The following is a 13,005-nucleotide window of genomic DNA, read 5'->3' as shown; positions in this document are numbered from 1 at the left end:
GCTTCAGTTTGTCTTTTGTTTTGGTTTAGATTTTTTGATCCTGTCATGTCATTGTCATGTCTGTTACTCATTGTCTTCACCTGTTTTGTGTCTCAATTTATAACCTGTTGTATCTTTTGGTACGTTCCAGTCATAACAAAAAGAAACCTAAACACTAACACAAAACAGGCGTAATAACAAGTAGGGAAACTTTTCTTTGAGCGCAGATTTTCCAAGTTAGTAAGAAAGCAAGATGGAATCAATGGATCTGTAGTTGACTAAATTTGAATGTTTACTCGTTTCAGAAGCTTCGGTATAAGAATGTTCGGTATACGCAGCATGTCATGGAAATTCAGCCAAGCATTTAAAACTAATATGCTATATGCTATGCTATATATGATATATGATATGCTATAAGCACAAAATATGATAACATCTTACAATTATCATATTATATGTAACAATAAAGTTAAATGTGGATACATAAATTGATTAAAAACATTCACTCACTCACTCATTTTCTACCGCTTATCCGAACTACCTCGGGTCACGGGGAGCCTGTGCTTATCTCAGGCGTTATCGGGCATCAAGGCAGGATACACCCTGGACGGAGTGCCAACCCATCGCAGGGCACACACACTCTCATTCACTCACGCAATCACACACTACGGACAATTTTCCAGAGATGCCAATCAACCTACCATGCATGTCTTTGGACCGGGGGAGGAAACCGGAGTACCCGGAGGAAACCCCAGAGGCACGGGGAGAACAGGCACACTCCACACACACAAGGTGGAGGCGGGAATCGAACCCCCAACCCTGGCGAGGCAAACGTGCTAACCACTAAGCCACAATGCCCCCCTGATTAAAAACATGAAAAAGCAAAACACACCCCATGTACATTCTCAAAGGAGAGTTAATAAACTTTGCTGTGTTTTTTGAAGTGACTTGAACACACCCCGTGTTGTAATTACAAGTTCCCAAGATGACACACAGTTTGTTGTGTACAAAGTCTTGCGTGTTATTACGTGTTTCTGCACCTTGTGTTCCCATATTTCTTTTGATTTTGAACCCTGTCTGTTCATCTGACTTGCATTCATGGCTTTGCCCTAATTAATTATATTATGCTGATCATCTGCACTTGCAGTTCCACTTCTACATTTTACAGAAAATGCCTATGTTGTTAATAAGACCAATCTCAGTCTGAAAATATGATTGTAATGAACTAAATGTATTAGAAATATTTCAAACACCAGCACACGTCACAAGTTTGACTTGCCTGCTTTTAGTACTTTTGCCATTTCTCCTAATTAGGTTTCCAGTCCTGCAAAATGTCCAGTGGTAATTAGGTTCTTTTTCGTATAACTATACAGGCTTACTGCTACAAAGCTATTTGTGTCTCATCTGAACAGAAAAACTCAGTTCCAGTCTCCATGTGAAAAAAACAGGCCTTTCTTGTGGCATGCCTTCAAAACATTGTGATGGCATCTAATTGTAGATTTTGGAGAATCGGTGACCCAAAATAAAGCACCAAAAATGTCTAGCTGTGATTCTTCAGAACTTCCATCGTCTTCCAGTCAGATTCATTACAGCTCTGATTGTTTTAAACTTCTCCATTATTTGCCCTAATACTATTTTCAGATAGCAATTTTTTTAACAGTCATTGCTTGCTTTATGAAGGTCACCACACGTTTGACTTATTTCATTTTTTTGTTCTGTAATTTACCCCATGGTGATGAATGATTAAGGGAATTTTGCTTTGGTGGCATCTCATTTTCTTTCCACCGGTGAAACAGGAAAGGATGTGGATGACTGCTTAAGAGTTCCTAAACAATCAGATTTACATTTTTTTAAAGGTTGATTTTGAATTTCTAGGGTTCCTATATTTGAGATTCTTGTTTTATTTATTTATTTATTTTAATCTTTTTTAAGGGTTGGGGGTTAAATTTTGGAGCTGTGCATTTAAGCAAGCCATATTATCTTGGAAGACAGAAATGGAGAATGTTGCACAGTAGTTTTACCATCAGATAGTGAGGGGGAGGAATCCTAAGGTGAACTGCAAGGAATTGTTCAGGTTTGGAGTTACACTACTGCCATCTAGGTGGCACATAAGGAATTAGAGGTCATGGGTATTGCAAACAGCCCTTGTTTATTAACAGACTGTAATGGTCCAGATGTGCACTGACCCTGAAATATGCCTTTGTTTAAATGAGATTAAATCTCATATCTATGTTGCTTTCTCAGATCCACATTTCTTGAATAATAAAGAGATGTCAGATGTGACGTTTCTGGTGGAGGGAAAACCATTTTATGCCCATAAGGTGCTGCTTTTCACAGCATCAGCGAGGTAAGGAGCTAAATAAATGTACTCGATTATTGTTTATTTTTATAATAAAGACATTATTAAAAATTGTTTTTGCTTTTTCCTCCGTTTAGGTTTAAGACTCTGCTCTCCAACAGGCCCGCTGCAGAGAACACATGCATTGAAATCAGTCATGTCAAGTACAATATTTTTCAGGTTGGAATGCTTTTCACTCATACGCGCTAAAACATTGGACTGGTACATTGCCTTTGTGTATCACATGCACTAAATGTTTTGTGTGTTGCAGCTGGTGATGCAGTACCTGTACTGTGGTGGCACTGAGTTACTGCACATCAGAAACACTGAAGTCATGGAGGTATTACAGAAGCGTTTCTCATCCTCTCTTTATCACTTTGCATATTATTTATTTCCTCATCCATCATCTGCCTCTCATCTGTCTCATTTTTTCAGTAGACCTTATAGAAAGTGCGATATGAGGGAATAGCGCTCAAGCTAATACTAGCCAAGCCACTGAATCATCTTTATTTGTCATCAGAATTATCCATTTTTAGGCATCCTCAAAATATAACTATAACCGTAATAGGGGCCGAGATGTACTTTACCTAATTGTCTCCATGAGTCAGACTCAGTGAACGCTTCAGAACCATTGCTGTAATTGTCCTCTCACTGTTATTTCTAGACACTTCCATAGTAATCGTTTTTACCGCCAATCGCTTTCCATGAGCCTATTTCCTAAAAGTCTTCTCTCTCTGTCTGTTTTGCAGCTCCTGTCTGCAGCCAAGTTCTTCCAGCTTGAAGCCCTCCAGCGACACTGTGAGATCATCTGCTCCAAGAACATCACCATAGAAACGTGTGTGGACATTTACAAACATGCCAAGGTGAGAAGAAAGCATATTTCAAAATCTTTCACAGGCACGTCACGAATCACTAGCTCAAAACGTCAACCACAGAGCTTCCACTGCTGGTGCACAGTGTCCCAAAAGTCTCTTTACGAAGCGGAAAATGCAAAATGTAACTTTTATTTGTTGTTTTTTTTTGTGGAGTCGTCTCTTCCACTTCGAATGTGCTTGCTGTTAAAGTCCATAGCACCCCTGGTGACAGCTTCGTGTCCGAGCCATGAGAAAGATTTCAGTATGTTCTTACTCTTTTTGATAAATAAATAAATACATTTTATATATAAGAAAGGTATGTATGGCGCAGTATAGGAAAGCCATTTTTCTGAAAGCCGTTCAATTCCCCGATGTATAAAGGGACTTTTTGTACTGACTTGTGCATTACTGAAAAGTGTGGTAGCCTTGTTAAAAACCTTCACACGATGAAGTTTTTATTTAATATTTTTTCTAGTATGAAAAGACTTTTCAGACTTGAAATGTGTTTATCTTTTTGTACATACAGTGAGTCCAAGTCCAATTGTCCGAGAAAAAACCTTTTTATTTTTTTTTTTAATAAACGGAAAGTGAAACATTTTTGTCTTTTCAGGGATTCAAGTTGTTGCACTATTTCAAGGTCAGTGTGTAAATGTAAACCCATGTGATACTGACCATGTGCAGCTGCTTTGTACCAAAGATCCTGTTTTCCTCATGCCTAATCTCTTCAGTTGAAGCATAGCTTCAGACAACACACTTTTTTAGTGCATCGAACTGATCTAAAATGAATTATCAGGTTTTACACAAACTTGCCAAGTCCACGCCAGCTCGAGTGACGCTAAAGCAAAACAGGGAAAAACCAAATATTAAGGAATTCTGAAGTTTGTGTAAATATTTCTACTAAGAATATGATTTGGCTTTTCACTCAAGGTGTTGCTCAAGTTGATGAATATCATTTCTAATAATCTAAAAGTATACATAAATATAAAAAAAATAAGATTTACTTTAAAATTACAAAGAAAAATGTAACGTTTTTAGTACGGTCAGAAAACTTTAGATAATTAGCAATATGTTTACATGCAAATATTTGTATGTAATTAAAAAATAATAATAATAATTTAAAAAAAATACATTATAAAAAATATAGTACTTTTTCTGTAAAAAAAGAAAAGTGAATGAACTTTGTCATTATTGGCATAATATTAAAAATAATAGATATGATGTTAATTTACAGAGAATGTTCATAATTTTACAGTGTTTTGTGTACGATTAAAAAATAAAGTAAAAATAGCAAAAATATTATACCGTAAGAAAAGTGATATTTTCCATAAAATTTGTTTTATTTTATTTTTTAGAGTGTAGTGCTCTCAGAATTTTGAATCTCAACCACAAGTAAAAGTTTTTACCTTTTAAACTCTTCTTACCTCCAAAACTGAAAAAGGTATAAGTTTGTATTTAAAGCTATTTGACAGCTGGTATCTGATTAGGTGTGTGTCCATCTCGCTACAGCATGTAACACACATTCTGTGTGTGAGAAATCACTTTCAGCTTCAAGGTTTTAGAAATCTTTCCATTCTTGTCAATAAACCTTCACTTTTCACACTTATATAGTTAACTCAGAGTCTGTGTAAACCCCGTATAAACAGAGTCCTTGTGGTTATATCTTAGTTTTTACCCTGTCGTTTAAACGTGAACATTCCTAAACCCTGGGTTATTTATATATAACCTTCTTATTTGCGTATTTGCTGTGTCAACAACCATGACTATCTTGACTATTGCATCAGTGAGCAAAAAAAATGTTGGTACGTCCATCCTCCAGTTTTTGATTGAGTACCTAAATATCTAGCTGTGACGTTAGTAGAGTTTAGAAGGATGATAACCCAGGGTTAAGCACACTGTGAAAAGCCCTCTTTAGAGTGCAACTGTTCTCATGCAAATTGTATTCTCATCAGTTCCTGGGGGCCACAGAGCTGTCAACCTTCATCGAAGGCTACTTTCTGAAGAACATGGTGCTCCTGATTGAGCTGGAGAACTTTAAGCAGCTCCTGTACGAGGTACCCACCGAGAGCCCTGGCCCAGGCCCTGCCTACGACGTTCTCAATGATCTAGAACAAACCCTGGCCACTCGCATCCACTCCATCCATCTTTCATCTTCCAAGGGCTCCGTCGTCTGATTCCAGTGCGAGGTTTGTGGCCTGCTGTGTGACATTTGGATTTATCGCAGGCTCCTTTTGGTGTCTTCGGTTGATTTCTAGGATGAATGTTTGTGAGCAGTTGTGACATCCACTGACGGGTACCAAGAGGTTGCGATCTGAGACCAGTTTTTTTTTTAACTTCAGAGACAAATATGTCATTTCATGGGATACATTACTGTACGTGTCACACGAACGCTTGCAAATCAGCATTCTGACATGTAATCGCTGGGCAGAAACTAAAGATGTCATCTTCACTCTGCTTAAGCTCTTGTGGATAAGGGAAGGACCATGAACTTGGGGTTTAGTCACTGCTTTTTACATCAAATTATCTTTCCCTGACCATTTGTCAGATAAGAAAATATTATATAAGTACATTTTTATTACCATTCACATTCAAGATAAAGAAAAAGCAAAAATGCTTTAATTACAGACTTAAAACCACTGAAACAACTGAATCTGCTCTATCTAATTACATTACACCTTTGATATCAATGTGCCAAATGATATAGATGCTATTTATTTATGCTATGACTTTTGTTTGACTTTTAATTTACATTATTTGTAGCAGTACATAAGGATTAGTTCAGAACAGTGGATTTTGTCCACAAATTATTCTGCAAACCGCATAGAGAAAGTGAGAACGAAAAAAAAACCCACAACTGATTAAAGAATTAACAAGATTTTTCATCCGCCATCAAATCTTATTTAACGATAGACCTGGTCTGTAGTTAGAAAGCAGTCTGTCATACTGCCCTTGCTAATTGTGTTCTCCTAGGTAACACATCGTCCTCGCCGTAGGAAGTCCTGTGCTCCGTGTCCCAGTTCCTTTCTGCCCAGTTTTAATGACCTATGAAACCACCACTGTGCTTAGTACACTGAAAACTGAGCAGCTCATCCTTGCCTTGAGGTTGTGTAATATCAATATTCTGTTTCAATAAACTGCATGGGCCCTTTGCAGTCTTTACATTTTATAATAAAAAAACAACATAAAGGGAATAAAAACAAACGAAAAAAAAAACGATTGAACTCCATCAGTATGTCATTAAAGGACGACGACTCTTAAATTTCAAACTGTGGACGCAAAGTGTGTGGGACTCGCTACTGTGCAAAACGGTGCAAGACGACCGTTTTGTGGAACGGAAAAAAACTAAAAATAAAAACAAAAAAAAAAACATTTTTTTGCCAGCACACTGGTCAGTACCACTACGACCCTATGAAGTGTACATACTGCAAATCCACGTCTGCACCTCTGCTTTGGTTATATGTGATGCCAAGCTCAAGTGTTGCTCTTTTAATTGTGCAATTTGTTCATTGCCAAAATGCATGTCTTGTGTTTTGTTTTGTTTTTTGTTTTTTTGTTTTTTTGTTTTATATTTGTGTGTCCTTTGGTGTCAGTGTTAAACTGTCCTAGGACTGTAATACCAGCATGTATGTGCGTGTATGTTCGTGTGTGTGCGTGCGTGTGCGCGTGTGTGCGTGTGTGTATTTCCACTTACTGAACCCAAAGTAACTAATCTATAGGAAAAATAATAAGGCACTTCATCCAAAGAACATCTGAAGTTACTGCTAGCGTTAGAATAAATTCAAGCCGATGGTCTGTTTGTCCATTTTAGTCTTTGTTATCACTTTGCACCCGTAACGGCAACCCAGTAATCCCAGTATATCGTGTATTATATACATTGAGCACATAAAATATAGAGGGTTGGTATGCAACATTCAAGAAAAGTACATGGAGAGAGATGTAATGATGGATTGAATGTTTTGTAGTTAACATTTTATCTGTAGGAGCTGTACCTGACAGCCTGGAATGTTATAATGGATGAGAAGGTTGGTTAATCTTCCTGTTTCCGAAGTGTAATAAGAGATTCAAAAGAGTTAAGAGTTTATTCATATGTAGCTAACAAAGGGATGATATCGTGATGCAAATAATTCTAAACTGTGAAGATTATTTTATTTGAAATCATAGTAGCTTTATTTTCTTACAATATATGTCATATTGTTACTCTCCTTTCAGCTGTTCTGTTGTAGCTAAGACGGTTTTTTTTTTTTTGTCTCGCCGACATCCTCAATTTTCAGTCAAATGTCAAGTGTTTTTTTCTCATGTATGTGTGCCAAAATGTCTCGCAACAGGTTCAACGAAAGCAAGACCATGGACATGCAGACAATTCCAAACGGATATGTTCGAGGAGTCCGTGTTCTGACTTTTTTTATAACTCTTGATGGCTTTTTGTTCGTTGCTCCTGCTAGAACTGAAGTTGTGAAAGCAATATCGCACATATAATCAACTCTTAAGAAAAGATATGTGAGATCTTTGTCGTTGTTGCCTACAATGGACATTGAGAAAGGTTGTCTTTTTAGGTCTTTATTAATTAGTGGAATAGTCCTGTAGTTCAGTACTACACTGATTACTCATTCGCTGAGGACTAGTAAAATCTAGAAGCCATTGTGGTTGTTAGTGGATCCTTAAAACAACCTTCTTCAGACAAAATAACAACTTGCTCATTGTGTCTTGGCTTTGACTTTTATCTGCTTTGGCTGCTATTAAGACATGCTTACAGACGTTGCGGCTCTGCGCCGTGGTTTTCTTTGATGTCTCTATTACACAAAACTTGCATGCTTTGACTGAATCTGAGGGACTTAGTTTGCTATCCTTATTTCTCCTGATTGCAAAATTGTACATTGTACAAAGGTTTACGTATATAGAAATATATCTATTCAACTTAGTGTAAATATAAGGGATGTGGTTGACTTTATCATTGAAAAAAAGAATGTCACTTCTGCTACAGTGCAATTGTTCAATAACATGCGTTTGTGTACAGCCAATAAAATGATCATAATTTAAACACCTGCTACACTGTCATGGTTCTTTTAGCTGATATAGAAAACCCTAGAGCAGATAAACACAACATGATTTTGTATCGTGTAATCAGTTTATCATCCTTTAGTCCTTGTAAGCCTTCATGTCTAACACAGAGTGCCAAATTATCAGTTTTTAGACCAGTTGTATTATTTTAGTACACAAATAAATAAATGCCCTCCATCAAATATCACTATTTACCTGTAGACAACTTAGATTATGGCTGTGTATGATTGTCCATTTACTGAATTTACCAATAGAGGATCCAATTATTAGTATTAGGGTACATATTGTCCATATAGGAAGCAACTAGAAGTGCAGCCTCTTCCAAAACGTTTCCTAGCAATCAGTAGCCAAACTTGACCCATGACGTAATCACTATTGAATAAACGTTAAACTCAATCTTGTCACTTGTCATGTACAGAAAAGTACAAAGTCTTGTATCACACTGTCACAAATGCCCCTTATTCTAGGAACTCCATTTTCCAGCATTTCAAGTTTGAAATCACTTCCACTATAGCTGTGACTGAATATCCAGTGGAACTTATATTTATACCACGTTATACTCAATGGAATAGCAATGAGTGCTTGGTGAAACTGGGATTTGAACTCACAACCTTCCATACAGTCCAACATCTTAACCACTGAGCTACAACCTAATCATTTCTAGTATTTTAAAACAAAAGAAGAGAATTAACCTGACAATCTACTCCGTCTGCTGAGATTCTACAGTATGGAGCCAGTGGACAGTGGATTATTCCATAAGGCATTGGGACCGATGACACAAAAGAGTTGTAAAAAAATAAGAGAAGGCAACAGGGTAACAGACTTTATGCAGATCTGAGAACCAGATCAGCCTGCTTTTTATTTGACTTTCAATTCTAAAACTTTCATTTCATCTGGATAACATTCTACTGGAGCAATGATAGAGAAGCAGTTTGTGTCACTCAGCATCTTTGGATAAGTCAACACACAATCAATCTATCAATCATCTACATTGATCACCACATCAATGAACTGGAGATCCCCTACACTACCGATTCAAGCTCTTGAGGAAAAGGATTTGAGGACCGTCTACCATTCAAGATTCAAGATTTTATTTCTTTGTTACATACACAATTATATAGCGCATATATAACCAGCAGTGAAATGTGAGTCAGGTCCGTTCCATGGACAGTGCAATTATTAAAAAATACAGCACAGATGAAAATATACATAAATATAGCTATGAAAGAATGAAATAAAAGTAAACAATAAAAATATAAGAATAAAATATATAAAAAAGATGTATACTTAGAATTAAATATAGAATATAGAATACCATCACCAAGAACTAAAGGTTACATTTTTTGGGTCATGGTCTGGCCATTAAAAAACAGTTTATAATCATATTTATAGAAGATCCTTCCAGTCAAGAGCAAGTATTTTCAATATGAAGTTTTATTGCTTAGTATCAAGACCTGATTTTTCACTTAAGGATAATTTTTCCAAACTTCCACATTATTTCTGTGACTGTGCCATTGAGCTAGTAGAGGGCAACATACCCATTAGATATACCCCCTCAGTCCTTACTGCCTCCTGTTGAACATACAGTAAAGCCATGTAAAGAGCTGGATTAGACCTTCCTATAGCAATGAGTTGCTTTTTGAAAAGGGGGAAAGTGGTCATAGTCATGTATTATATATTACAGTCAGATATCTGTCTTTGTTCCACGTTTTTTCAGTTTTCTAATATGACACAAAACCATGCCAGGAGGTGGACTGGATAAGATACATTGCCCAACATTCATTCCTTATTCTAGCCATTGTGAATATTTTGTAATGACAAACAACCTGGTCAGTGAACTATTTGTCTTTAGATGTTTCATTAAAGTTGTTTAAAGGCACATTATCGACCATTTCGTAATAACACAAATTGAGGATATTTAAAATTATTCCTCGTTCTCAGTCATCAATCACGTTTGATTTGATCTCAATAGACTCTTTGATCAATTTGTTTGTTATGTTGTACATTTAGTGGGAATCACCATGTACAGTATGATAAAGTAGAATCTGTAAAGCATTGCCCAAAACCCTCTAGTTTTAAAGAAACTTCAGTGTTTTTGTAGCACGTTCACTTACACGGTCTTGCTCTTCAATATACAATTATGGGTTTGTTAGTTAGTTTTCTTGCTGTTGTTGCTGTGCTTTTGCTTCCTTTGTACTGCATTAGTCATCACTTCATATTGACAGTCTTCATCTGTCTCTGTGAGCCAATTTCATTTAGAGAATTTGGAAAAGAAGACAAAGAAGAACAAGAAGAAGAAGAGGAGGAGAAGAATGAGAAGTAATGTATTTAAAAGAGTTGGTGTTATTTAATGGCTAAGTTAGCATTTAGTTCATCGCCTTGACAACTTACAACACACACACACACACACTTTACAATGAATAGCTTAGAATTGGCAGAACTTACTACCTTTTTGTCACCTGCTGAAATACTGTTTTAATCAAATCATTTTTAGTTCAACGTCAACACCTAGTACTGTATATGTTTTTATGTTTAATGGGTTTTTATAACCTACAGTAGTTCTCTAAAGAGGGACGTCCCAGGTCCCCATTTATAGCACTACTGTAGGTAGTTTCTTACATTCTTAAATTTATTAGTGTTCTCATAATTATTAGCTTGTTTTTCCTGCATTGAATCATTGCAATTCAATGATCAAAAGCCCAAGAACATGTAGGCAGAAAAAGTCCTGTGTTGTGTCAGTAGAAATTCAGGAATAACAAGAATAATAGACAATTTATTCTTGTAGGGATTTAAATAATGAGCCTAAATTTTAAATCTGTTCTGAAGGAGTCATTTTTTTTATTGACAGCAGTTTATTTTGGCCTACAAAAGCAAAAATTGACCAGTTCCCTCTTTCCTCAAAGCTCTTGTCACTCCTCGCATTGTACCTCGCTCCCTCAGGGCAACTAGCACTGCTTGACTGGTCCCACCATCTCTCAGGGTAAGACGTAGTTATACAGCAAGACTCTTTTCTGTTTTGGCACCAAGGTGGTGGAATGAGCTTCTCCTAGATGTCCAAACAGCTGAGTCACCGGCTATCTTCAAACGACATGTGAAGACCTACCTCTTCCTGATACACTTAAACTAGCACTTCCATGTTTGCTTTAAGTGCATATTCTAAAAAAAAACCCTGAACAGAGTTTTAGGTAGATTGTATCTTAAGTCTATGACCTAGTGAATCATTGTTAATGTATTCATTCAGGCTTCAAAGACTTCAAAACACATTTGTACGTCACTCTTCAAAAGTAATAATAGCATACAGAAGTGATGAGCCAGTCATATTATCAAATAGCTTTAGTTATTGAACAGAAAATATTGGTTTCATATTTTGAAATAGTTTCATGGTTTCATAGTTTCAGATTTAAGAATTGTGTTTAAGCAACCAAAAATCCTGCTTGTAAAGAATAACAACATTCAAGATTCTACAGTTGTAGAATCGTTTTAGTGTGTAAAGTTATCAGTTTACCTGAGGATCCTGGCTGGTGTATTTAAGGCTGACTAATTACAACTAGACATTTCAAAATGATCTGAATGATTAAAAAGCTGGCTAGAGAGATTTTCCAATGCGTTTAACAAGTGATTTTTAGCCCACTATAAAAAAGGCAAATGTCTGAATGAGTTATTCACGGTTGCGAGGTTCCTCCGTTCCACAAAACTCAGCATGCTATACACACTGTTTCCAGAGCAGGCTTTGTGCAGCGGGTGGCAATACATAGTCCAGAGTGCCGGGGTGAACCAGTGAAGGAGGACATCTGCCAGCCTGAGCCTCAGGTTACAGCTGGAGCACACAATGTGATTGGGGCAACACGACTGCACAGGCAGCTGTTCCTGCAGACGAAGAGGCCTAAGAAGTACAGAGGAAATGCCAGGCTGGGGCAGAGCATGTTGTATCGAGGGTCTGTGACCTCTTAGGCGGTCTATGGTTCTTAGCTCCAGCTGAGCCCACCGCTCTCTAGCCAACTCTCTCTGCTGCTGCAGGACAAGAATAAGCAGCCTCTTGCACAAATGAACACTATCATGTCATAGAGCAACCCAGCATTCTGTGGTGCAAAGAAAATCAAGTATAATGCTGATTATGGCGCTCTGGCAGAGCACTCACCTCATTTATTGTACACACTTAGAGAACAGGTTGAAAATAAAACACCAAGAGGCTTTCAGTTTTTCCTATAGGGGGTTCTTATTTCAGTAGGACTACCTCAGGAAATCAACCCTTATTCAAAAAACGCTAAAGGAAATGTACAATGAGAAGGCATCTAGAGTCCTGATCTTCTCTGTTGAAGCTCTACATCATTTTTCATAGAACCTTAAAAACAACCCCCAACAATATGGACTTCAAAAGAAGTCCATAAGGTTTTTTTGTCTTGTTTTGTTTGTCCAAAGAGTGTCCAGTCTTAAAAATAAAAATGGCAGAAAATTTTATTTTAGGTAAACCATTAACATTCCCAGAAAGAAAGTTGATTATTTGATCAAATCAAATGATTACACTGCATTTGATTATTTTTGTTGGTGCCACAAAAAGCTAATTTTTTTAATATGGAAATTTCATACTGTTAAAAATATCTAATGATATTATGACATTCATTTCATTGAGATCAACAATATACTTCTTTAAGGAACCAGAAAATTGCTCATCTATGGCATCATTGTAAATGTTTTATTTTTTTGTAGATTGTACAATGTATCTCCCATTGATTGTTGTCTTTGGTGTTAGTGCTGTATTGTTTTCTCTGATGTTTTGCA

The 13,005-nt window shown here is 36.7% G+C and overlaps 1 protein-coding gene across 3 annotated transcripts in view; it reads left to right on the top strand.

The window, feature by feature from the left end:
* The window catches only part of btbd11a (BTB (POZ) domain containing 11a), a 194,326-nt gene extending 186,120 nt beyond the window's left edge, over positions 1-8,206 (top strand). For 2 of the 3 annotated variants that reach the window (XM_060889541.1, XM_060889543.1), the window contains 5 exons: positions 2,224-2,326; positions 2,416-2,497; positions 2,589-2,657; positions 3,067-3,180; positions 5,121-8,206. In XM_060889541.1, coding sequence (XP_060745524.1) covers positions 2,224-2,326; positions 2,416-2,497; positions 2,589-2,657; positions 3,067-3,180; positions 5,121-5,342 — 590 coding nt within the window. In that variant the 3' untranslated portion in view covers positions 5,343-8,206. The remainder of the gene's footprint in view (positions 1-2,223; positions 2,327-2,415; positions 2,498-2,588; positions 2,658-3,066; positions 3,181-5,120) is intronic. The other variant, XM_060889542.1, reaches the window with a different exon arrangement.
* The last annotated feature ends 4,799 nt before the right edge of the window (positions 8,207-13,005 follow it).

The sequence above is a fragment of the Tachysurus vachellii genome, chromosome 16 (assembly GCF_030014155.1).
Source record: "Tachysurus vachellii isolate PV-2020 chromosome 16, HZAU_Pvac_v1, whole genome shotgun sequence".
Classification (NCBI taxonomy): domain Eukaryota; kingdom Metazoa; phylum Chordata; class Actinopteri; order Siluriformes; family Bagridae; genus Tachysurus; species Tachysurus vachellii.
Note: the sequence above shows the minus strand (reverse complement) of the source record. Positions and strands in the feature narration are given on the sequence as shown.